The sequence below is a fragment of the Protopterus annectens genome, chromosome 15.part0 (genome assembly GCF_019279795.1).
Source record: "Protopterus annectens isolate FY-2018-M chromosome 15.part0, PAN1.0, whole genome shotgun sequence".
Lineage (NCBI taxonomy): Eukaryota > Metazoa > Chordata > Ceratodontiformes > Protopteridae > Protopterus > Protopterus annectens.
Genome location: NC_056749.1, coordinates 117,214,572 through 117,241,336, shown reverse-complemented (window position 1 = coordinate 117,241,336; position 26,765 = coordinate 117,214,572). Strand labels below are relative to the sequence as shown.

The 26,765-nt window shown below is 39.6% G+C and overlaps 1 protein-coding gene across 1 annotated transcript in view; it reads left to right on the top strand.

Annotated features, from left to right (window-relative positions):
- Window positions 1-26,765, top strand: part of SHROOM4 (shroom family member 4) — a 1,399,869-nt gene that overhangs the window by 572,826 nt on the left and 800,278 nt on the right. Inside the window, exon 2 of the mRNA XM_044057534.1 lies at window positions 12,176-12,327. Within this exon, the coding sequence (XP_043913469.1) occupies window positions 12,176-12,327 (152 nt within the window). The remainder of the gene's footprint in view (window positions 1-12,175; window positions 12,328-26,765) is intronic.

Genomic DNA, 26,765 nt, shown 5'->3' with positions numbered 1-26,765 from the left:
TACAAAACGTGCACGCTGATTGGTCAGCATGCTTGTTGTAAATCAGACTTATACTAATGGAAAAAGGTCCTGTCGCCCGGACATTTTCCATTAGTATAAGTCTTTTTTTTTTTTTGTTACAGCAACGGGGAATGCAAGATCTCTGTTGCTTTTTAGAAGGTGTCTCGCTATGTTAAAGGAGTTTAACATAGCGAGATAGCTTAAAAAAAAGCAACGGAGATCTTCCTTTCTCTGTTGCTTCCACACACAGCTCTGATGTACTGCATAAGCATACGCATACGCAGTACATCAGAACTGCCGCAGAATACCAGACAGCTGAGAAAGGGTAGCACGGAGGCATTATACAATGCTTTTATTTAAGAAAAGTAAGTATTTTTTTCTTAAATAATGTCATTGTATAATAGCAATAACTCACGCCTGGGTGTGGGTAATGCTGGATTTACCCACGGTTGTTTTTGTTTGGCCAATCGGGCTTTGCCCTCTTGACCAAACCACATCAACCGTGGGTAAATCCAGCATTACCCACACCCAGGCGTGGGTTATTGCTTAAATATTTTGCATGCCATTATAATTATCCCTTTTTAACAAGAATCTTCCATTCTAGATTCCATTAAGAACTCAGTCAGTGCAGGTCTTTCATTTAGAATTCCCCAATCTCTTTCTCTTTGTCTATAATCTGATATCATTCCGTGATAGGGAAAGCAATCACTAGCCTGCAATCCCAATGTCTTCTTGGCCTCTTCCTATTCTGTTATCTTTCCCTGTGTAAATATTTGTTTGCAATACATTGGTTCCTTTGCCAGCTTCCTCTAGTAAATTCCAGCCACCTCTTGCCTTCTCTCTGTACATATATCATAGCCATCCCTATCTTCGGAATCTTTTTTTCATTCTTCTCGTGTTGCCTTAGTTCTTAGTATACTTTCTGCTACTTTATGAACATAATATTCTGTGTAACCGTTGTCACACTCCTTATGGATCTGCATCCAAAATCCCAGTCTCTCCTTATTTCTTGAATTACCCTCCTGCTTTATCATCATCCCTTTCCACTTTGAATTGTAGATTTCTGCTTGTGTTATGTTAAGAGCCTTAACTGTGTAGCTCTAAAATATCCTTTCAAATCAGGAAATCCTGCACCTCTTTGTTCTTTTTGGAGGATAAACTTTACCCACTTGACTCACCTTCTTTCCCTCCCAGATAAAATCCTTTATTAACTGCTATCCACAACTTCTCCTCTGGTTTATAAACATGTGCCTGATCTGTCTATAAAAGTCTTCTTCTTCTTTCGGCTTTTCCTGGTTAGGGGTTGCCACAGCAGATCACCAGAGACTAAAACATTTTTACTGCTTATATGTTGCTATCCATATCCATAGACAAGATCTTCCAGTTTTTGTGCTTTCTTTTATTTAGCCTCTTCCTACATTTTCTTAGCTGCAATAACAGAATCCTTTAAATCTGTACTCCTAAGTACTTCATTTTATCATGTCTCCATAAATATGGTTGTTAGAGAACCAATTCATGTGCAGGTACATAGGTTATAGCAATAGCCTTTGTTTTATCTTCATTAACTCTATGTCCCGAAAAAACCTGGACCTGTCTCAGAATGTTCCACAACACTGACATGTCCTTTTTTGATTCCATCAGTTATAATATAATGTTCTTCTTTCAGCTTTTCCCGGTTAGGGGTCGCCACAGTGGAACTCCGGTCCGCTAATGATTGGCAGTAGATTTTTAAGGTACCGAGGTGCCAGCTCAATGCCCAACCTTCAACGAAGGCATGCCCATTCGCGCATGTCTTTTGAATGCCACTCGACCGCAGGAAGGACATGCAGACTCCACACAGAAGGCGTTCCAGCTAAGAATCAAATGGGAGCACCTCTTGCTGTGAGGCGATAACCCTACCGCTGCACCACCGTGGCTTTCTGCAAATAAAGACAACTTTTCTTGAGCACCATACTGATTATATCCTTGAATTTTGGTGTCCCTTATTTTCTTTGCCAGTGGTTCTAAAAATAATACAAATAACAAAGGGGAAAGAGGACATCCCCACCTGGTTGCTGTTTTCAGACACAACTTATCAGAGAAGAACTCTCCCACTATGATTTATGCATCTGAGCCCTCATATATTTTTTAACTGACCTTATTATTGTAACAGGAAATGTAAATGCTTTCATTCCCTTGCTCATAAAATCCCAGCTTACTCTGTCAAATGATTTCTCTGCATCAAGACACACCAACATATGGCAGTTTTAAGACTTGGGAACTGCACTGCACTTGTTTACAGCTCCATTACCATCTGGTCGAGGAGTTTATTGCACCATTGTCTTATTTAGAGAGTGTCTGAGGTGTCAGGCCATTTGGTATTAGGAGAAAGGGCAACATTGTTTTCTTATGTTTGAAGTTTGGCAAAACAAGGACAAGAAGGAACTTATTCTCTGCATTACTTTTAACCTTTTTTCTGTAGTTCACAAGATAATCTGTAAATCATGTGGTCCATCAAAAAGAAATAAAAATGTTTTCAAACTCAGGAACAGCTTTGCTGTAGTCATATTCAAAGAAGCATTTTTGTTTTCATTATTCAGGGAAAATATGTTGAAACACAGAATGTGAAATGTCAGCATACTGGAAAAACAGTGATTTCTTGAAGTTTAACATTTTAGGCCAGAACACTAATTCAGAATAACTTAATTTTACTCTTATGTCTGTTATTTACGACCCAACCTAACCCCCCACCTCTCTTTCACTAACTCTTGTTTCTTCTTTCTTTTCTCTTAGGTATATAGATTGAACCATTCCTGTACACCAATGAGAAGCTGTCAGCTTACTGTATATATATATATATATATATATATATATATATATATATATATATATAAATAGCTACACTTAAGCTTTATTGCCTATCAAACTTGTTTTCTGTAAAAAAAAAAAAAAACATGCAATGCTAACATTAATATTAATTTGTCTGCACTAGTCTCTTTGTCTGAAATGGTTGTAAGTCTATAACTTTTTGCATTTGTTTCTGTTACTGCACGTTATACTAAACACTTGTATACTGCAGTATAGTTGTTCAACAGGTATCATACTAAACATTTTCAGATAGTTTTAACATTTTTAAGGTGTATATTTAAATGATTTAATTTAAGTACTTTGAAGCAGATACTGTTAATGTGTGTGTAACTCCAACCTTTTGCTGATAAATCATTTGCTACCTTTCAGGGGTTCTGTGCCATGACCCAAGTATTCATGTTCAGGGGTACTGTGCCATGTCTCCAAGTATTCATGGTCTGGTTTTGTTTGTACAGTTCACATTTAAAGTATATGCCTTTCAGCCTCTTAGAGTAAGAAATCTGGACAAAGCCATAAGTAAAAGTGGGACAAAGGCCCAAACATAGAGGCAATTTTTAAATATTTCTGTTACAAACTTAGAAAGTTGATAGAATAACAGGTTTTGCATTAGCACAAATTTTCTGAAGGGTATGAAGTCTGAAATTCAACTGTCTGTCATTATTTTCTAACTTCAGTCTTTAATGATTTGCCACTAATTTGCCAGAAAGCCACAATTTTATGAAAAATGGACCAGAAATGAGGCAAAAATCTTTGACATTTTACGAAAATCTGTACAGCTAAGTAAGATATAAAGAATTGTGTGTTCAGAAACAATTGCTACAATGTTTTGTACATTTGGGACTGTCCATGTTTTTATTTCTGTTTCTGATGCTTTCCTTTTTTCAGCTGTAGGAGACGAATACTCTTTCATATGCCATAACTGTAAAGCCGCCTTTTCCTCCCACATGGATTCAGTGTTATTTGCTGAATAGGATTGGGGGAGATGCTGTGTTCTTCAGTCTGAAGGCTGCCTTTTCTTTGCCCAATGAGCTAACTCTTGTTTCATGCCCCTTGGCATTTGCTGCTACAGCTCCCTCTATTCATCACTCTGGTCATTTATAGCCAACACAGGATTGTTCTGAGCTTGAACCACCAAAATGATATGCAATAAAGTACCAAACAGCAAGCCAAAATGTTAATCATATTGATCAGTGCTGCAGTAGCCTTAGCTGTATGGGGTTGTATCTTGCCAAGGATATAACAATGGGCCAGATTCTAAAACTTCAAGATATCTTCCATGCAACCAAACCATCAGGCAGCTTAAGCTAAACTGACTAAAGAGACAGGTTTGAGCACCAACCCCTTCAGAACCTTTCTGTCACCAAAGATTATGCTCCTCTCAGGCTTTCAAGGATCGATGATGAGCTTATGCTGTTACTTTGCTGGGAAGTTAAGTTCCCTTTGGGAAAAAATCCTTCCATTTAAAAAAAATGTTTTGTTTGGTACCATTTTCCTGTTCAGGAAAGTTATATTAAGGCTAGGTTTGTGTTTTAATGGACTGTCATGAGACAGTGCTGTACTTTTAAGGGAGAGCACTTTTTCCCTCCCAGTTTAAAATTTAACATTTAAAATATATTTTTTCTGTGGAGAAGTTGTGTTTATTTTACTTTTTGGGATGTGCAAAGTATTTTAAAGTGCTTTTTGCTGTCTTTTTCTTTGAAAAAAAGTGACTTTTAAAGGCTTTAAATGTTTACTGGCTTTTGCTACTTGTTTTCCTTGGAAGACAGGCAGCATTTTTAGCTTGACTGTGGGACAAACTGTAGGTCCCACCATCAGTCCTTCTTGCATCTTGAAAAAGAAAAAGTTAAGCAAATAGCCTTTGCAACCACAGCAGGCTAGCAGTTTGTCTCAGCTGCAGTTGGGTGACTCCACTGTGGCCCTAAGTTGTACCCAGACCATTCATCTTTTACCCCAGATTCTTCTGATGTAGCACCTACAGCCACTGTACACTGGGGTTAGCCATGTCCTCTGCAGCTGTTGGGGTTCCCTCAGTGGGCAAAGGAGAGACACTCTTGTTGGTCCTTGGACAAGGAAAAAGAAAGGTTGCCTTCTTTTGTCAGAATGTTGAGCCCACCTCTGGGGAAGCTGCTGTTGCCATTAATAAGACTGTTGGCTTAATTTTTCCTGTCAAAAAGAAACAGAAACATGTATCTACTCCTCCTCTTCAATTTTCTTTGGGCAGGCATAATTTACCGGGTCTGGCTCAGGGTTTAATTCAAAAAACCAAATGGCTAACACCAACATCTTATAGTAAAAAATGTAATGTCAGCAAAGCTTTCAGGTATTGTTTAATGAACTCCACCATAAAACATACCACTTATATGTATACATCACTTAAATAAATATCACAGCCAATAAAACAATCACAATGAGCCCTTAAAGAGACATATATCACAGATATAAAAAATACAAAAATAAAAGTACATTATATTCTTAGAATTATGCAATAATATTTCCAAACTTAATACTTACTATTTTTGCATATATTAAACAACTTTTTGTTTTAACTTTAAAACAGGTTTAATAGAAACCATCTGATTCAGCCCTGGCAAATGTTCAGCTTGTAGACGTAAAATCCATTTTAATTCCATATTTTCCAATTTTACATTCATATCGTCCCTCCTAAATGATTTTGTCATTGTATCTATAACTCTAAACTTAAAATTATGACCTGTATTTTCAGAAACATGTTTGGCCAAAGAATTTGTTAAAATCTGTCTTCTTATCTCAGAGTTATGCTCAATAATTCTATCTTTTAGGTGTCTGGTGGACTTGCCTACATAGAAACAAGAACATCTTATACAGGTTGCCAAATATATGATGTTACTAGTATTACATGTAGCTGAACAATTAAATGTGTAAGATTTGTTACTATTAGGATTAATAAAAATATTAGGGTTTAATTCAGCCTGTTGGTCCTTCTTATAAACTAGTTTCTTGAAAAGAAAGGGATACCTCATTTCCTGAAGAGGTTAAAGATTCTGAATCTGGACAGGAAGATGAAGGGACAAATACAGGGTTTTTCCACCTCAGATTTCCGACTCAAACTCAGGAGAGCTCAGTTTGTGAATCTCTCTGTGGGGATTTCTCTTTTTCTGAGGCTTTTTTCAGAATGTGCCAGAGTTCTGAAGGAAAGTACAGTGAGTTTTCTCACTTCATCAGAAAATACTCTGAGCTGCTACAGAAGAAATATGAAGAACCTTTACATTTTCCTCCTGTTGTTTCAGCTTTAGAGGATGTGTGTGCTACTATCTGCAGTTCTCCTGATAGTCAGCCAGCTGCCCCCTAAAAATGACAAATAGGATGCATAAAGTTCCTCATATTTTTTGTATACTCTTCCCAAAACCTGGCTCAGCAGCTGTAGCGTTAGTTAATTATACTACTGCTAAACATTTAGTTAATTCCAATCCTACACTTTCTGATAAGGATGGGACAATTATTGATAAGTATGGGGAAAAGGTGTGTGCTTCTGAAACTTTGATTTTCAGAATTTTGAATTGTCAGGGTCATGTGTTAAAGTTTGTTCTGACTAATTTTAAAAGTATGAAAGATGTTTTGTCTGCAGTTTCATCATGTGAAAACTCTGCTTTAAATAATTTAGTTAATTCTATTGTACAAGTCACTACTCATTGCGTACTGTAAGTGTGTGTATGGGATTCTGGTATTTAGGTTGCAATCCCCATGAGCTACAATGCCGAAATCAGAAGGCTGCAGCACCATATAGCCATGAAGCAGTATGGCCAGAAAGCACAATCTCTACAGTGTTAAGCGCTGATGAGAAACCTGGCGCATCATGATGATACCTAAGAACAGTTATCTCGCTGTATTCTAACAACAGAGATAGCTGTGCTAGAAGAGTTATCGTTGCAATGTAAACAAGCTCTAGGAAACTGGACAAAGTCTAAAAGTCTGGGTTTATGGGTGCAGTAGTTAAACTTGTACTTATTTTGGGGCCTTGTCCACCAATTATTTTATACTTTGCCCAGTTTCCTTGCATTTGTTTACATCATGACGATAACTCTTCTAGCATGGGTATGTCTGTTGTCAGAATACAGCCGGGTAGCTGTCTTTAGGGATTGTAATGATGTACTTGGTTTCTTATTACAGCTTAACTCCGTAGCGATTGATTTTCAGCCGTACCACTCTACAGCAAAGTTGTGCTCTGGTCTTCTAGTTTTGAGGTTGTAGCTTGCAGGGAAATGGCTTGTAACTTAAACACTGAAACCCATGTGTATGACTCAGTTTACACTTCTTCCAGGGCTATGACCACTGATACTGTTTTGAAGAGGTTTGCCTGGCTGCATTCTCAGAACTTCCAACTTGATATTAAAAATGAAATTTTAAATTCTCCTTTGGATAGAGAATTAGTTTTTGGCCCTTCTGCTGCAGAGGTGATAAAAAAATTAAAGGGGTAAGATTATACAGGGAATTTCTTAAGATTTTTCAACCCTCCTTTTCCAAAATTTCTAAGGAATTCTCTGACCACTCATCCAATTTTAGCAAAAAATAAACAAACAAACAAACAATTTCAGAAAAATGCAGGTAACATACATTTAAGAAGAAATGGCAAGGAGGTCCTCAAAAGAATTTTGGAATCCTCCAAACCAAGAAAAGTTAAACAAGTCAGAAAGACTGTTTAAGGAACCTTGTCCACCCCTCTAAACTTGGCAGCCCCTTTTCCCTTCCAGAAAGTCTGAATCTCCACTTTCCCCTTAGGAAACTGATACTTTCAGACAAATGCAACCTGTTTATTACTATATATTGGTTCCTATTAGAATGACGAAAATGCATTTTCTCTAATCCGTTTCTGTCGACACATACAGAGCGAACAGGCAAAACAGCGAAGCGGCTGTTCACCGAATTCTTTCCCTGGGAAAGAAGTCGCTTGACCGCTTCATTGCTTTGCCATGTTCTGCAGTGTAGTGTGGTCCCTTGTCCTGTATAGCTCCCAAGCCTGAATGTGCAACAGTTACTGACCTTAGGGTTAGGGTGCGGGTTAAGGTAAGTGCATATGTATGAAAGTGTTTTTTTTTGCGTTAGATGTATGGTTGAGTTACGTGTGTATGTGTTTTCAACTGTTTACTTTTGTTTTGGGGGAGTAGAATTAGGGTTAAGGTAAGTGTGTATGTGTTTGGGACTGTTTACGTGAATGTGCAAGAGTTACTGACCTTAGGATTAGGGTGCGGGTTAAGGTAAGTGCATATGTTTTAAAATGTTTACTTTTTTTTTTCCCGTTAGATGTATGTTTGAGTTATGTGTATATGTGTATTCAGTTGTCTACTGATTTTTTTTTGGGGGGGGGGTACAATTAGGGTTAGGGTACGTGTGTATGTGTTTAGAAGTGTTTAATGTTTTTTTTTTGGTTTGAACAGTGATTTCTTTCCCTAGGAAAGAAATCGCTGTTCTGTAGTTTCGATATTTTCAGCTTTCGCTGAAAATGTGTCAGTGAAGCATTGTTCGCTGTTTCAATATAGACCCCTATATGATATTCCTACAGAAATAAAATTGTATTAACTTCTGTCTTGATTGGGATGGTGGCCTAACGGTTAAGGTGTTTGCTTTACAAACACAAGGTGCAAGGTTTGAGTCTCACAAGGGATAATTGGCTAGGCTTACAGTGGCTCGCAAGGGCAGTTAACCTAGTACTAACCTATGATTGTATTATCCACTGCATGATTCTAAAACCCCATTTCTATTGTTAAGAAACAGAAATTATTTTTTCTCTGTAAATGTTTTGTAATTTTTGTAACTTTAATGGAACTTTTGTCCTCAAGCCTATGTCGAAAATGGGTCTAAATACCCAGTTGGACCATCCCGGTAAACAAAAGGCAATAAAAAAATAAGTTCTGAAGATCATTCATCAAGGGTATAGATGGCAGTGGGAGGAAATTCCTCCTTTCCAGGGATTAATCCCTAATCCACCAGACCAGATCTTATTTCCACCTGTCCTTCGTTATGTGCTGTCCCACAGAGTGATAGAACTAGTTCCTTCTTCCCAGATGGGAAAACGTTTTTATTCAAGGATGTTTTTAGTGCCAAAGAGGCAAAATGCTTGGAGACCAGTTCTAGGTCGTTCTTTCATGAATGTGTTTGTAGTAGTGTCCAAGTTCAAAATGCTGACACTTCACAACCTGTTACCTCCTCTTCCTCCTTCAGGTTTACTGGTAACATTAGATTTAAAAGATGCATATCTTTGCACCCAGACTTCATTTTTGTGTGTGTCTGGATGACATTATCAGTTCTCTGCTGTACCTTTTGGACTGTCCAGTGCACCAATAGTGTTCACAAAGGTTTAGCTCCAGTTGTAGCTCATTGCAGGCTACAGGGTGTCCACATTTTCCATATTTAGATGACTTGTTTATTTTTACAGTCTTTTTCGAAGTGTCAGCAGTCTCTCACTTGGGTGAGCAGTCTCTTACACAAGCTGGAATTCTAAGAGAACATACAAAAGTTTTTTTTGACTCCTTCGCAAAGGTTTGTGTTCCTGGGGATAACAGCTAGAAACCTCAAAGAGGTTTTCTTCCACAGTAAAAATGATTTCTATATCCAAATCTGTTTCTATGGTTTTCCACTCAGATTTTGGTCACTGTGAGGGAATACCTCAGGATTTTGGGTCTCAAGGCATCTATGATTTTCATGATACCCCCGGCAAGACTCCATGTGAGAAGGATACAGTGGTATTGGAAGTCTGTTTGTTCCCATCAACAACATCCTTTGTCCTTTCAAATCCAATTCCATTGTTGGGGTTGTGAGAAGTGAAATCACTTGGTGGAGAAAACTATCCTTAAATCCAAGCCTCCTTCTCCTTCCCTGTTCCAAAGAAGTCAGTCACCATAGATGCTTCAGACATTGCTTAAGGAGCAGTTTCAGGAGGGGTACAATTACAAAGTGTGCAGGACACCAAAGACAGACACAAGCACATAAGTATAAACAAGATGCTTGCCTTGATCAAGGCACTCAACTTTCTGAATCATCTTTAGTGCCCCGGACATCTTCAGGTTGTTACAGACAATACCACAGTCATGTGGTAAATCAACAAGCAAAGGGGGAACCAGGTCATACCACCTTTGCAGGCTAGCCATGTTAGCTTGGGATGAAGCCTCACAGCAGTTTTGCTCTATGGGCATACTCTATGGGCATCCTATATTAGCAAACTTTAGAGGCACAAAAGCTGAGCAGAAAAAGGGCAGATCCACGTGAATTGAAACTAGATCAGGGGGTCTTTCAAGATTTGATCCATCTGTGGAGAAATCCTCAGTTAGACCTATTTGCGTCCTCTCTTAACAACTAGCTGGCACAATTCTGCTCCAGGCCTTCATGCAAGAACGCCCAGAAGACACGTGCATTTTCTTTTCTTCTCTGTTCGTTTTGTCTTGGACAGGAATGTCTTCTATGTTTTTCTACCCTTTTCACAAATATCCAGGGTACTTCTGAAGATTCAAAGTAAATCCCCCAAGATCTCTGTGGTAACTCCCTTCTGGTCCCTTCTTTTGGAAATGGCTAGGGGCAGTTACTGCAAGCTTCTTTACAGTATGGATCTGCACAAACAAGATCAGGGGTGTTTTGGGTTGGGTTGTGTCAATCAACTTCATTTGACTGCCTGCTTGACAGCGTCTTAATTCTCTTTTGGCTCTTGTTTGCTGAGGATCTGCAGCATGTGCAAATGAGGCCAATAATGTCTGCTACTAGAACATCATATATTTGCAAATGGCTTTCTTACTCCTCCATCAAGGTTTATTTATTGGCCATTTCTGCATGTGTGCTCATGGATCTTCTCCTTTCAAGGCAGTCACATGTCAAAATGTTTTTGAAAGGGGGGTTGCATAGTAGGCCTCCAAAAAACAGCGGCCCTCTCCTTGGGATCTTAATTTTGTGTTACAGAAACTAACACTTGCTCCATTTGAACCAGCTAACCAGACTGACTTGAGGTTCTTAACATGGAAAACAGTTTTAGTGATTCACCTGACCTCTGCAGGAAGGGTATCTGAGTTGCAAGTTATTTTTGGTGAGTCGGCCATCTCTTTTTCCTCAGGGACAGGGTTTCTTTGATAACTAACCCTTCTTTTGTGCATAAAGTGGTATCAGAGTTTACTTTAAGCCAAACTGTCCATCTCCTCATTTTCTTTCCTGAACCTAAAAATGAGAAGAAAGGGTACCCCCTACCTTGGATGTCCAGACACAACCCTGGTTCTGTCTTAACAAAACTAAATCTTTCAGATTTTTGTATCACTTGTTCATTTCTTGTGAAGGTAAGTAAGATAAAGGGACAACTTGAGTGAAAGCAGACTGTTTCCAAGTGGTTGTCTAAAGCTATTATCTTTTGTTATACTCACCACAACAAAACTACTCCCGGCAGGGTTAAGGCCCACTCTACCAGGGATTTGGCATCATCTGTGGCTTTTTGGAAAGGGTTGGTTTCTAGGAGCAGCAACTTCATCCTCTGTAAGTACATTAAAAAGCACTGTAACTTGATTCCTTCTGTAGGGCTAGATCAGGCTTTGTTTGACCCTTCCACCTCCTAAGTGTAGTTAGCTACGGTAATCTATCCATATAACTAAGGCTACTGCAGCAGTGATCAATGTGATGAACATAGTACAGTTGGGTAAGTAAACTTACCATAGCAGTAGATGTTCAGATGATCACTGCTGCAGTAGCCGTTCCCTCCCTTCCTCCATCCACTGAGCTTTTGAACTGTTTTTTTTTTTTGCTGTCCTTTCAGGAAGAATCTTCCTTCTCTCTGTTAGCATGAAAGCTCTGAAGGTCTTGGGACCCAAACCTGTCTGTCTAGTCAGCTCAGCTCAAGCTGACTGATGGTTTGGGCATCTGGATGGTGCCCTGAAGTTTGGAAGCTGGTGGGCTGTTATATGCTTGGCAAGATATAACCTCATATAGCTAAGACTACTGCAGAAGTGGTCATTTGAACATCCAGTGTTACGATAAGTTTACTTACACAACTGTACTTTTTTGTGTGTCACAGTTTGAAAATTAATAATGCTTACCATCTTCCTTCTAGTTTACAGTCTTCATGATTTTGAATTACATAATCTATGAGTGTTGAGTTAATTTCCACCCAATGGACTTTCAGACTGAAAGTCATATTCAGAATCTCAATCCAGATGAACAATACATGATGGGTATCGTTAAGCAGAATTTATGTTTGCTCTACACCTGATCGTTAACACTGACCGACATTTGTATCTGTGTTAGTGAGATAGCAAATACCATGAGCAGAGTTTTAATTCTTGATTGTGTAACTAGAGTGACATCAATTCTTTCTGGGTTGTTTCAGATCGAAGATGGTGGTAAGGCAGCACTGTCAAAGAATATGCAGGTTGGCGATGAACTAGTGAATATTAACGGTTCCCCACTGTATGGCTCCAGGCAGGAAGCACTCATCTTAATAAAAGGGTCTTACAGAAGTCTCAGGATGGTGGTGAGAAGGTAAGGAAAGTATATACTAATTTCTGGTGTATGTGCATGTGTGAAGACGTTTTTTACCCATCTGATTTTGTTTTGCAATTTGCCCAATTCTTATACGAAATTCCATATCACAATACTTATTCAAAATGGAATAATTCGTTTCTAGGTTTGTTAAGCTTACCTACCCCTGTTGGCAGTGAAGAGGTTTGGTTGCTGCAAAACCAAGCTGATATTTTTCACAGACAATGTAAAGCTATAGATATGTCTATATAACTGTATATGGTTTACTATGGTTTGTGCAAACGACAGTCTGTCGGCAGCACTGCTGCCGAAATTCAGAATCCACAAAACATAAATGTATGGGATAGTCAAACACGCTTATGTGAATGCAGTAGTGCACTGAGGTTGCGGTACAGTGGGGATTGGAAATTCATCCATATCCCCATGCGATCCCGAAGTTAGACTATATTAGTATGGGGGGTGTGGGGGGGGGCGCAGCTCCTATATGGCTATCACCTGATGATTTCGGTAACAGTATCGACTCAAATGTGTCATTCATTTGAGTCGACATTGTGGCTGGTCGGAATGTTTCTGTTCAGGTTTAAATTTCATTGTTTCGAACAGCAAATGTTTTGCCGTTCAAACAATAGTACACCACTGTGTGTGTGTGTGTGTGTGTGTGTGTATATATATATATATATAAGTGTGTGTGTGTGTGTGTGTGTGTGTGTGTGTGTGTGTGTGTGCCTTTAATGATGTACTGTATTAAATCTTCCTGAAGTGGGAGTCAAACCCAGGAAATGGCAGTAAGCATGTCAAAGTATGATCACCATGGACTCTCCTCTAATGTATATAATGTCCATCCATACATCATGTCTGAGTATAAAATGAACTTCAGAATCCACAAAATCAATATTCTTAGGCCACTGGAATAGGATTACCACCTGTCCCTCATTGCGCAGATCAGCCTGTATTTAAGCAGTTGCATCTTGGGAAAAAAGGCACAAAGAATTACAAATATCCTTTGATATTAGGACAAAAAGTATTAAGTTTCCATTAACAGTTGCAGAAAAGACATGTTATATTTGATAAGTTAGTGCTGTATAAAAGAGTAGAAAGAGCTCAAGTTACACACAGGTAAACTTTTATTTTAGGGAAGAAATGAAGTCCAGTTCTTTGCACTCATTTTTAGTATGGTTTGTTTTGCAAAATCACTTTTCTGTAAAGAAGTGCCCCACACTGGGCCTTTGAAAAGGTAACACTTCTGCACTGGACACAACAGAAGTGATCCCCTCCTGGTCTGATCAAGTATGTTTTTTCTTACATATTCTAAGTCATTTGTTGTGCAACGTACGATGTGGCAAGGTCAGAAGTGAAACTTGTCCAACAAAGTGCAATTCATTTGGGATAAATTTATGGTCTCTTAACCTTCCAGAATGCAAAGAGACGTCATTAGGTCCAGTGCTGTAAGCCAGGTGCAGGTTTCTGCTGTCATAACAATCCTGCTTTCTATTGCCATAGCAACATTCATGGGACTCTTTTCTTACTGTCTGCTTTCTTCACAAAATTTGAGTTTACAGCCAAGTGCGCCTCCAGGAGTTTCTGCAGTTACCTCCTACTGTGCCTGTAAGCATCAAATATTGCTTGTTTGTATTAGCGTTAATAATTCCAAAACCATGCTACATACAACATATCAAAATATTTTTTCTTAAAGCATGCATGATGGCAAACACAATTGCATTGATATTTGACCTCTGCAATGGGGGGGTCTGTATTAAAACAAAGAAACTCCATTACATCGAATACCAAAACAGCGACACATATTACTCAAACCACTAAAATACTGAACGCACTAAACTGCGAAATTTAAAATATTGAACGTTCATAATCAGCCAACCCCACCACCTGCTACGTACTACCTACCCAAACAAAATAAATAAACCACATACATACACTAACCAAACCCTACTCGTAACCCTAAAGTAAAGCACCAAAACTCAACTTCTAACCCTACACTAAACCCCACATACACGAATGTCTATGCACTACCCTTAATCCCTCCCTAACTCTAAGGTCTGTAACTACCATACACTTCCCCTACAGAGATATACCCAAACAAAATAAATAATACACATAAATACATTTAACAAAACCCTACTTCTAACACTACACTAAATCTTATACACATTACCTATCTATATACTTACCTTAACCCGCACCCTAACCCTAAGGTCCGTAACTATCGCACACTTACCTTACGGAGCTATACCGCAGACGGGCCAACCAAAACACTTAGACATTTCTAATTTTGCAGTTTTGCATGTTTTATTATGTATTTCACACAATATGTGTAGATGATTTCGTATTCGTGTATACGGAGTTTCGACAATCTAATAGGAACACGTCAATGAGTATTTGTTAGAACTGTAAGATGATGATTTCATTTTTTTAAAGGCTCAGACCACACCTACTGGGAGTTAAAGATACACGCTCAAAAGAGCTGTACTGGAGGGAATGAGTTAAGGCTATCTTTTTTTGCTTTGTGTATGCTAACTGTAATGCATAGTTTTGGCCTCCTCGGACCACATTTTACTGTCACAGCCCCCAGTGCTCTATTTCTACACAGTCTACCAGCTTGCATTCTGACCCCCCACCCCACTGAACTTGCTCTGATATCGCTGGGGCCAGTTATAGAACCTAAGGGTGTCCTGGGGCCTCTGTCATCTCTCCTTCTGTCCTTTTTTTTCTTTTCTTTTTTCTTCTTTTTTTTTCTTTTCTTTTTTTTTAAATACCCTACCTACTTCCCTGCTGCACCTCCAACGCTCACTGCGTAAGTTCAAGGGCAACTCCTCTCTTGAGCCACATCTGTCTTAAGGTAGCATCAGTGATGAGCCATATCTGTCTTACGGGAGCATAAGTGATGAACACCCTCCCCCTGGGATGGGCATGCCTATCTCTCTCTGCATTTCCCATCAGTTGCCAGAGCCACTAATCAAATCTGGATCAATTGGGCCATAGTTACAGCTTTATCCTGATATGCCACCAGAGCAGCCAAATGTAACACACAGTCATGAGGACAAAGACACAGTCATAATACAACTAATAAATATAAAATAAAGACATGGGTGACGATGCAACTGTTAGAGTTACTGCCTTATAGAGCTCGGTTTTCTGGTTTTCTTGTCTTTCCACTGTCATTGCTAGTTTCCATTTTTGTCTCGCATTCAAAAGACATGTGGCAGATAGATAGCATTGCTTCTTGTGTGGTCTGTTTCTTGTCAGGATAAGTTTTAGCTCCCCACATGTCACACAGGTAAAGCAGGTATTAAAGCAAATGGAAGAATGGACCTGGATTGAATGAAGACTGTCCAGAAAAGGCAACAAAATGATTGTAGTCTACACCATGGCTGCATAAAAAGAGGCACTATATGCACCTTGGAGGAAAGATAAAGGAGAGAGAGAGAGAGAGTGAAAATCTGTTGCTGAAATAAACAGTAGTTTAAGAGCATTGGTCAGCTCCAGGAAAGCAGCGTGTTTCAGAAACAGTGTGCAAGATTGCTGAAATTATGTTTTAATTGGTATGTGCATACATGTGGTGATTGAAGGGGTTAACTAAATGCATGAAGCCTGTAGCCTTACACATGGGGTTGGGTGGATTTCTTTCTTAGCTTTAATAAATTACTTCAGCAGTAGAAATTCAGGTGTTGAACAGATATTACTGTTATTTCTGAGAATACTAAGGATGTCAGTGTGACATTCTGAGGTATTGCTAGCTGTACTAGGAGAAATGAGACAGTGCATGTGTGGATTATGCCAGCATGGCTGGCTGCAGTTTGGTGGATAATCGTATGTCATTTAACTGTCACATTAATGTTTGCAGATGGTTGTACTGAAAATGTATTTGTAGAGGTTGCTTGTATTTGGGGTGCTGCAGCAGAATCTTAACAGAGTTCTGAATGTGAACTGTGCCAAATTCAGGTGACTAGATGTGATGTCATTCCATAACTAACTGAAAGACAGAACTCTGGTAGCAGCAGTTTGTTTTTGTTTTTCTTTGGACTCTGATGTAAAAGATCTATGTCAGTTATAACAGTTCAGTTCAGTAGTTGTTAGTTGTACAGTTCAGTGTGTAGTATCTCATCTTGCCTTATGGAAGTGAGCATCTCAGGAGTACATCTTGTCTTGTAATATTAAATGAGTGAACTAGGGACAATCTGTCTTTAGTTTAGTTAGGAAAAGTACCATGAGATTAGTTTATTATTATTTCTTTTTCTGCATGTGAGATTCTATCCAACTGTGTTATTTTATATTTCCTGTGACTGAAAACTCTGATGTTCATTGCAGATAAATGTTAAGTATTTTCTTGTTTTCTATTTTTATTATCCATTATTAAATATGTTTATACTTGTGGCAATTCTTTTAGTGAATATTTTTTGCAACTTGAGAGTTTGATCTATTGGCCTGCAGTGCTCTTTAACAGAACCGGGCAGCCTTGGGCTGTGTTATTTTCAAAATATACAAAAACTTCTCCTTTTAATTCTACTTTCCCTGGATCCTCACCAAGACAAGTTTGATCTATTGGCCTGCAGTGTTCTTTAACAGAACCGGGCAACCTTGGGATGAGTGTTATTTTCAAAATATACAAAAAGTATTTTTAACCTCCAGACAAAATTAATTGCTAGCCCTTGTTTAATTTCTATTTTTAAGTAAAGCACTCCATCACAAATGTTAGCATGTCCCCTCTCCATACTGTACTTCCTAACAGCAGTCTCCCTTTGCAAGCTGTTTCAACTATTTGAAAGCCCTGCTGTTTTTCTAGTATTACTAAACACTTTCTCCTATAACTTGTGATCTTTCTAAATCCCACATACTCCTGGTTACAAGTGTTTATTTTATTTCAAAAGAAAGGTATGCAAAACAAGTAAGTCCAAAGTACCTACTGATTTTCCTTATTGTTTCAGAACATTAGCTGCCCCCCCACCATTCTGTACTTCTAACTGCAATCTGTCTTTATATGCTGTACTGTTTGTATGCTCTGCTGTTTTTCTACTTCTATTAAACCTTTTCTCTTATAAATTCTTGTCTTCCTAATTTCCACATAACTCCTTGGTAAAATTGGCTTATTTTATTTCAGTAAGACAGGTATGCAAAACAAGCAAGTCAGAGTACCTACTGCCTTTTCTTATTGTTTCTGTAGACTTGCATATCTGTGAAATCAGAGCCAGCCCTTTTCATCATACTATTGGCTATCCACCACTTTTCTGGTCTATTCTGATTCTCCCCCTCCCCACAAGAACAGTTGCAGCCTAATTAGGGCCATCCCTTTTGATTATAACCTATAAACCTACGGATAGTCTTCCTTCATCTGTCGCCCACTACGCTCCCCTCCCTGCCCCCATTTCCCACCCGCCCTCAGTGGTTCTACCTTCAGTACAAACGGTAACCACTCCCACCTTTCAAACAACCTATAACATCACTACACCTATACTTCCTCCTACAGCTTCTCACAACTATCCCTCCTACTCAGCTAATATGTATAAGCACAACATACCTATACTCACTGCATGCACGCTCCTTGCATATATCACATCTTACCAAACCTCCACCATTCCCACACTCAACCACTACCACTGTACCACCACACACACCACCACTCATGTCCCACCTCTACTCTACTACTCTCTCATCAGGTCAACAACCTTCCCAATACACCCTCTCTATAGACTACAGACCACAATACCTAAACTAAAAACAACCCCACAACCTAACATAACCCCACCACCATACCTGTTACCCACAGAACACAATCAAAAAACTTCCCTTATAAGCAAGCATATTCAGAAATTGATAAAACAAATAATCTCATCCATATCCAAACTAGCACTCAGTGGAGAAATACATCCCAATCCTGGTTCCTCAATCTCCAACCCCTCCCCTCATAATCAGACTACAAACCACATCTTCTCCCAAATCACAGCCAATAGAAAGCAAACTGACCTCCTTCTGATAAGCCTAAATATTAAAAGTATATGCAACAAGGTGCATGAATTCCATGCCACCATAGCCTTCTACTCCCCTGATGTAGTGATCCTTACAGAAATATGGTTAAAACCACACATTACTAATGAGCAAATCCTCACTACCGGTTACAATATACTAAGAGTAGACCAACTAAACAAAAAAGGAGGTGGTATAGCTATAATATTTAAGCATCATCTAGACATCCAGATCTTAACATTAGCAGCTCCCCAAATAGGTAAGGAAGAAATAATGTACACCAACCTTAAAATAAACCAAAATAAAACCCTAAACATAATAGGTTGCAACTTCCCACCTGGCCACAACATCCCTCCACTTGAAAACCTCCTCAGCTGGACTACCCACCACCTACCCCAAGAAAATTTAATTCTAGGAGACTTCAACACTGACTGGCAATCTTGCTCTAGCAACCACCCAACCCATCATGTAAACCTTCATGGCCTCACCCGACTATTCCAGTCACCTACTAGGATAAATAACTCCAACAAACACACTACCCTTGATTGAATACTAGTCAATTAGAGCCCCCAGTCATATATAGCATGCTGCTTATCTGATAGCCTCAGTGATCACGCCCCAACCTTCCTACTAAGAAAACACCTTTATAAAGCGAAACCCATCATCTACCATCAAATACGCAAAAAAACTAACTTCAACCCTCTCATTCAGCTCATCCCTAAAAGACTGTAACTGGCAACCTCTAAAATACCTCAAACTAGATGACACAGTTGACTACTTTAATAAAACATTCCTAAGCATCCTTAATTACCATGCCCCCATAAGACGTTTCCAAACTAGAGCCCAACCATCCCCATGGCTACAAAAAAACACCAAGTCTGAAATGAAAAACAGGGATAAAGCCTGAGACAAATGGCGCAAAACCAAAACCCCCTCTACTAGGCAAAAATTCCTAGAACTATGCAATAGAACCAAAAAGCTTATAAAACAGGACAAAATCCAATATTACAAGTCTGCCCTTACTTCCTCCCAATATAACCCCCAAGCAATTCTGGTCCTCAATAAACTCCATCCTCTACCCAGGTAAAGTAAGTACACCCACTCCTAACTTAACTCACTCCTCCGAAAATATTGCTACCTCTTCCAACAATCACTTCACACAAACCGTACTATCACTAGCTAGACAACACAACCCTCCCATAAACCCACACCATCAACTACAACTAACAATCGCCCCACTAGCTTCTCTTTCTCTCCTGCTCCTACCTCCAAAATAAAACTATTAACTAAACTTAAAACCACCAGATTAGCAGCAGACAACCTCCCTGGTGAATGCATTCAACTTGCAGCTGACGCTCTAGCCTACCCCATATCACTCTTGATTAACAGATCTCTGTCAGAAAGTTATGTTCCCACACTATGGAAAGTCTCACACATAATTCCCCTACACAAAGGAAGCCCCTCCACAGATCTAACCAATTACTGCCCCATAGCTCTTCTCTCGCCACTCTCCAAAATACTAAAGAGATGCATTCATTCTCAAGTCTCAGATCACCTCCTTGCTAACAATCTTCTCTCCAACACACAACACGGATTCCTACCTAACCATAGCACCACCACCGCCTTACTCTCTTTCTCTAACACTTTCCTACAAAATAAAAATGCAGGTTATCTCTCAGCTACCTTTCTAGACCTCTCTAAAGCTTTCAGCATGGTCCCACACAAGCAACTCATCTCTCTTCTTGATAACCTATCCTTCTCTCAACCAGTCATCAATTGGTTTAGAGTTACCTATCTGGCCGCCAAGAAGCAGTTGTTTGGCAGGACAATCTATCCCCCCCAACTACCAGTTTCCATAGGGGTTCCCCAAGGGTCCATACATGGACCCCTACTCTTCTGCATTTTCACCAATAATCTATCCTAACCCACAACACATGGTGCACTCATACAATACGCAGATGACTCAACCATCATCTGCACAGCCCACTCCCTACCCGAACTTTAAAAAGTCACACAGGAAGCATTTTCTTCTATTGAAACTTGGTTATCCAATGCCCAACTAATACTCAACCCAAACAAAACAAAATTAATAATCTTCCAACCCACCAAACTTACCCTAGACAGCTCTCACTTTAACATCACAGCAAAAGATAACACCACCATCCATCCTACAGAACACACCAAATTATTAGGAGTAGAAGTAGACAATAAACTGAACTTTGACATTCACATTTCCATGACCATTAAAAAAATGCACAAAAAACTAGGAGCATTATATAGAAATCAGCAACTACTTACAAAAGCAGCTAAAATTTCGGTAGCAAATACTCATCTTTTCTCTACCCTAGTCTACACCTCTCCAATATTTACTAACCTTAGACAATGCAACCTAAATAAGCTCGAAACCTGCTACAACAAAATCGCCAAATTTGCCACAGGGTCATCCTACCGTACTCACCACTGTCTCTCACTAGCAGAACTGGGCTGGCTAGAGCTCCCTCACCTCCTTCAACTGTACCAACTTGCACTCACCCACAAACTAATAAACCAACCACTTAAAGTCCCATCCCTCCAGAATCTACTCCAACCCTACATAACCACAAGACCACTAAGATCCAGCCACAAAAACCTCCTGCAGGTCACAAGAGCCATTAACTCTGCTGGAGAAGCATTATTCTCCTGCGCTATAGCCAAACCCTGGAACTCCCTCCCATCCTCAGTTACCTCTGTAACTTCTTGCACCCACTTTAAATCCTTACTAAAAATCACACTTAAAAACTTGCCGGATATGCCTTTGCAACCCTCCCCTCTAATACCATCCACTCCACCCACCCACTACCTCTCTCGGCCCCCCTATCAACAACCTACTCTTAGCAATCTTGGCTACTCATGTTCCCAGCTACCTACCACATAATACTAACTTCTTGTAGCAACAACTGCTAATGGCTGTTATGTACCTCAAAAACAGATTGTATCAATTGTTCACTGATGAATATCAACTACATTTGTAACCATCTTTAGTATATGTCACCATATTTTAAAATTGTACTATGTTCTACAGCTGTTTTACATGTTTTATTCTTGTCTTATGTCCTCAGCTGGACTAATGTCTATATTTAAATGCTGTTTTTTAACTGTATAATGCAAGTAATACTTAATGTGGACACAGTGCTCCAAGGTGGGTCTTGTTTCTGCTCTGGAGAGACAGGGAGTCCAGTCCCAGTGGGGCGTACTCCCTATGTGCTCTTGGGGGAAATTGTGTTGGATGCAGAAAGCTGCATTTGAAATACTGTGTAAATCTGTTCCTGTCTTTATTGACCACCTCTCACCAGTGTGTCAGTGGTGAGGATTGGGGGTCCTTGATTACTGCCCCAGGGTAAAGAGGGACCGCCACAGTCAGTATAGATCATTTAAACTGTTGAACAAATGGTTTTAGTAAAATTAATTTAATATTGGGAGGCTTTGGAGAGGGTAATTGAAATGTCTGCTTACAGGGAAAATAATTCAGTTATATTTTGAGCTATTGTGGAAGCAGATACCTTTTTGCAGATGGAGGGATGTTTAGACAGATGCATGGACAGGCAAGCCATTTACATCATGAGCCTATATTTCATTTTGTATGCAAAAGAAGCATTAAGAGCAAGGATAATGCACAGCGTTCTCATGTTGAAAAGTTGTTTGTAGCTTACTGTCACAGGAGAAGTGCACATGGTGATGCCCTGCTGAGGAATTGGGGTCACAGTCTTGTCTTGGAAATTAAATTGGTTTTAGGAGAGGCCACCAAGAGACAGCTAAAGTGGTGCAGGGTGTGGAAGAGTCTTTATTAAAAGCAAACCAATGATGATATAAGTGTTTCTAATCATTGCTGTCATTTTTCTTTCTGATCTGAAGCTGTCTAAGCAAATCAGTCTTTTGTCATTTGATAGTTTTGTGAGCTGTTACTTAGCCAAACCATTAGCTAAAGGCTGGACATCTTTCTTTCACTGGGGAAGATGTGAGATCTTTGTTTTTCCAAGAATTTTAAAGCCTCATTGTTTGATGTTGTCCTTTTCATTCTTTCTCACCAGTGGGTTTCGCTCCGATCCTCTGATCTGACTTGACAGCATACACTAGACTTCGGATCCAGCTCTCTAGATTCTCCCTCTACCCATAATGCTCTATTCCATCCCCAACACCTCAGATCTCGTTTGCTGCCATCGTGGTTAGAAGTAGGTTCCACTCTCGAGCTGTAAATGACTGTTTTTTTGGATAATTTTTCTGTGTCAGTATTCTCTTTCTTGTTATACCCTTCTTACTTTTTTTCTCCTGCCTCTTAACTTTGAGTTAGTGTCTTCTTGCCTCCTGTATCACTTTCTCTTCTACTTTGATAGTTCTCCCATACCTTTGTTGGTATATTTCCTTTACCTGTTTAGGTATTTTTAATGTACCATAGCTGGTACTCCCATACCTTTGTTGGTATATTTTCTTTACCTGTTTAGGTATTTTTAATATACCATAGCTGGTACTCCCATACCTTTGTTGTTATATTTCCTTTATCTGTTTAGGTATTTTTAATGTACCATAGCTGGTACTCCCATACCTTTGTTGGTATATTTCCTTTACCTGTTTGGGTATTTTTAATATACTATAGCTGGTACTCCCATACCTTTGTTGTTATATTTCCTTTACCTGTTTAGGTATTTTTAATATACCATAGCTGGTACTCCCATACCTTTGTTGTTATATTTCCGTTACCTGTTTAGGTATTTTTAATATACCATAGCTGGTACTCCCATACCTTTGTTGGTATATTTCCTTTACCTGTTTAGGTATTTTTAATGTACCGTAGCTGGTATTGGTATTTCCTTTTTCTTCCTTCCCCTATCATTTCCTATAAGACTCACTCCAATCTGCAAATTGCATACTCATTGGTGGATTCAGTCCCATGATCTTTTTCTGGGAAGACCATTCATTCTCCCATTCCCAGTTGCCACAGTGACAACGGACACTTCCCAACTGGGGTGGGGGGGCATTTCTTAGGAAGGATAATCCAAGGCATGTGGTCCCCTCTAGAGACCAAATTGCATATCAGTGTCCTAGAGATGAGAGCAGTCATTTTAATGTTGGAAGCATTTCAAGATGTTCTCCCTCTGGGGACTGTTGCAGTTCAAACAGACAACATATCAGTAATCTGGTACATCAACAAGCAAGGAGGAACGTGATCTTACCCACTGTGCAGAGAGGCCATGAGGGTTTGGGAATGGGCGATCACTTCAGACCACTTTCTCATTGTGATCCACATGCTGAGGAAGACCAACGCATTAGCAGACAGGCTCAGCGGATCCATTCTGATGCCTCATGAGTGGTCTCTCAATCAGTCAATAGCAAATTTGATCTTCAGCCACTGGGGGCAGCCTTGCTACAATCTATTTGCCTCTCCCCTCAACAGCAAGTGCAGCAAATACTTCACTCTGGTCCCCCCTCAGGGGGAGTCACCAAGAGGCACCCAGATTCATGATTGGCCCCCAGGTGTCATGTATGCCTACCTACCTCTTCTTCTGAAGAGCTTAGTCATCCTCATTCCCCCCTTCTGGCCTTGGCAGGTATGGTTCCCCTTCCTACGGTCTCACTTGCGATATCCTCCATGGATACTGGAACCCACTCAGATATCCTGTCTCATCCATTGGGAATTCAGCATTCCAATCTCCACACCCTCAAGATAACTGCATGGTTTTTTCACTTCCATTAATAGTTAGACAGTCCAGGCTTTTTTCTCCAGTTTGCAATATTATCTTGCCCCCCCCCCCCCCCCGAAAGCTTCTACCAAGAATGTCTACAGAAGCAAATGGAAAAGATTTTCTGTTTGCGTTTCTAACCAGATTATCAACACTTTTTCAGCACCAGCTTTGGCCATTTTCTTTTTCTAACAACTCTTTTTAAAGAAGGAGCTAGTTTCTCTACAATTAAGGTTCATTTGGCAGTGATTTCAAATTTCCACGGTGAAATAAATATTTTTCTCTGGCTTTGTTCAGATTGTGTAAGGCCTTCAGGAAAGGCATTTTTATCCTTGGACACCTAATAAAGGACCCTTTTCCTCCTTGGGACCTCATTGTGTCCTACAAAGTTTAACTCAGAAACATTTTGAACTGTAAGACAAATTTGATCTGAAGTGTCTTTCATGGAAAACAGTCTTAGTAGCTATTACTTCAGCAAAAAGAATTTCTGAGCTCCAGGCCCTATCAGCTAAGCCTCCTTACATTGTTTTCCATTAAAGACAGAGTGTCTGTACAGACCAATCCTGCCTTTCAGTGGTGTCTGAAAGTGACATCAACCAGTCCATACAGTTACTAGTCTTATTTCCAAATTTTAAGAATAAGGGAGAGTACATGCTTCATTTCCTTGATGTGCACAGACAGCTACATTTTTATCTTCACAGAGCAAAACAGTTCAGGAAGTCCAACCAGGTTTTTGTATCATTTTTCCGAAATTGCTTGGGTCAGGCAGTATCTAAAGTTACTCTAATTAAATGGATTACTGATTGCATTTCATTGGTTTATTTTCAAAAAGGACTAAATTTACCACAACCTCCTCGAGCTTGTTTCACTCGGTCCATGGCTACTTCATCTGCCTTTTGGTCAAGGACTTCCATTGATGACATCTGTGCTGCAGCTACTTGGTCAAAGACTCATACCTTTGTTATACATTAAAAGTTGGACATCATTTCCAGAAGCAGTGCTTCTTTTGGTTCAACAATGCTCTGGCATGTCCTTCCGTGAGGGCCTCCCCAGGGCTAAGTAGCTGGGGTCTCTGTTCTATTAGTGAGGAAGAATGAAAGGGACAACATCAGATTTTTAAACTATGTACTCATCATCACTTGGCATCTGTATTGTCCATTTTCATTCTTCCTCACCTTCCATCCCATCCATCCCCCGTCCTTATCACTCCTACCTGTTTGACTGTATTGGAACTATTCAGTTCCAGGTTTGAGCCCTGAATTTCTTCTGTCTATGTCTCTGTTACAAAATGGACGATTAAGCAGCAAACTCGATATGAGGTGTTGGGGATGGATTAGAGCATTATGGGTGGAGGAAGAGCTCTAGAACTGGATCCAAAGTCTAGTATATGAGGGTGAGTCGGATCTGAGGATCGGATCTGAACCCATTGGTGGGGAACAATGAAAATGGACAACACAGATGCCAAGTTATGAGGAGTACATAACTTACAGTTTGCTTCAATGCTTCTCAGAAAGGTGTTGTGGTGAGTAGTTGCGTGTGTTGAGCTAATTTCCCTGACTGATTTTTGGGAATATCTTTGTTTTATGGAGATTTTTAACTGAGCATGTGCGGGACAGCTGCTTGCTCCAAGTAGGTAGCTATAAGGAGACATTAGGGGGGGTAGTGTTCTTATACCTTTGACATCAACCTCCCAGATGTTTGAATAAAAGCGGGCCTCAGTGATTATTTATGCACTGTTATAAAAGCGGGCCTCAGTGATTATTTATGCCCGGTTACCTTTTTAGTGACATCTTCCCACACTTTCAGCATTGGCAATGAAAATCAATATTATGCCAGATGATGTCCTTACATGTCATCTGTATATCATGAGACAAAGGGGGTCATTCTTCATCAGAAAATAAATAGCACGTTCCTTGGCATTCTTATATAAAATCATCCTGGTGATCCATTCTTTTGAAAGGCTGTCAAGCTGATTCTAAACATCATAGGCTGACTAAAGCATCCATGCCCTCTCCATAGAGGTAATAAAATGACTGGTTGGGGCAGAAAATTGTAGAGATTTACTTCACCCCTTTCAGAAGCAGTTTAGAAGGATGCTGTTTGAGTTGCCTAAAAATTGCTTAATATAACTGGTCAAATTCCAACATTCAGACGCCTTTGGAAAATAATTAAAGATAGATTCTGGTGTGCTATTTCTACTGTATGGCACTAATTAATATATGTCATTCCAATGTCTGGGTATTCCTTGCTAGCATGGAGCCCTGTGTACCGCACACATTTGCTAATAGTCCTATTTCCGCGGCCTCTTTGCCAGTTGAACCTTTTCATTACCTGTCCCCTCTGTACCCCGTTAGACTTCTTCATGTATGTTTGAGACATCGGAAAAATTATTTCTCTTACTTCATTTTCCAGACCAAGAAGTTGTTAAAAAGCTTCTGCCAGGCTTTAAAGCAAGTTTTCGTGTTGCTGCCACCAGTACTGCTGCCACTGCTTGTCCACAGGAGTTTGGCTGTGAACGAAGGTAGCTTGACTAAATGAAGTACTGAAACAGGGCATCATTAAGTCCCTTTTACTGTAGAAGTCTTATTTATTTAAGTTTGGTAGGAAACTGTGGACATTTTTATTGTATTTTTCTGCACTTTCTTCTCCCTATCCCTGCTTATCATCAAAGCCGCCACTTTGGTATGCCCAGTCATTCCCCACTATCACTTACATCTTACCAAGACTGCCACAGGTAGTCACTTACTG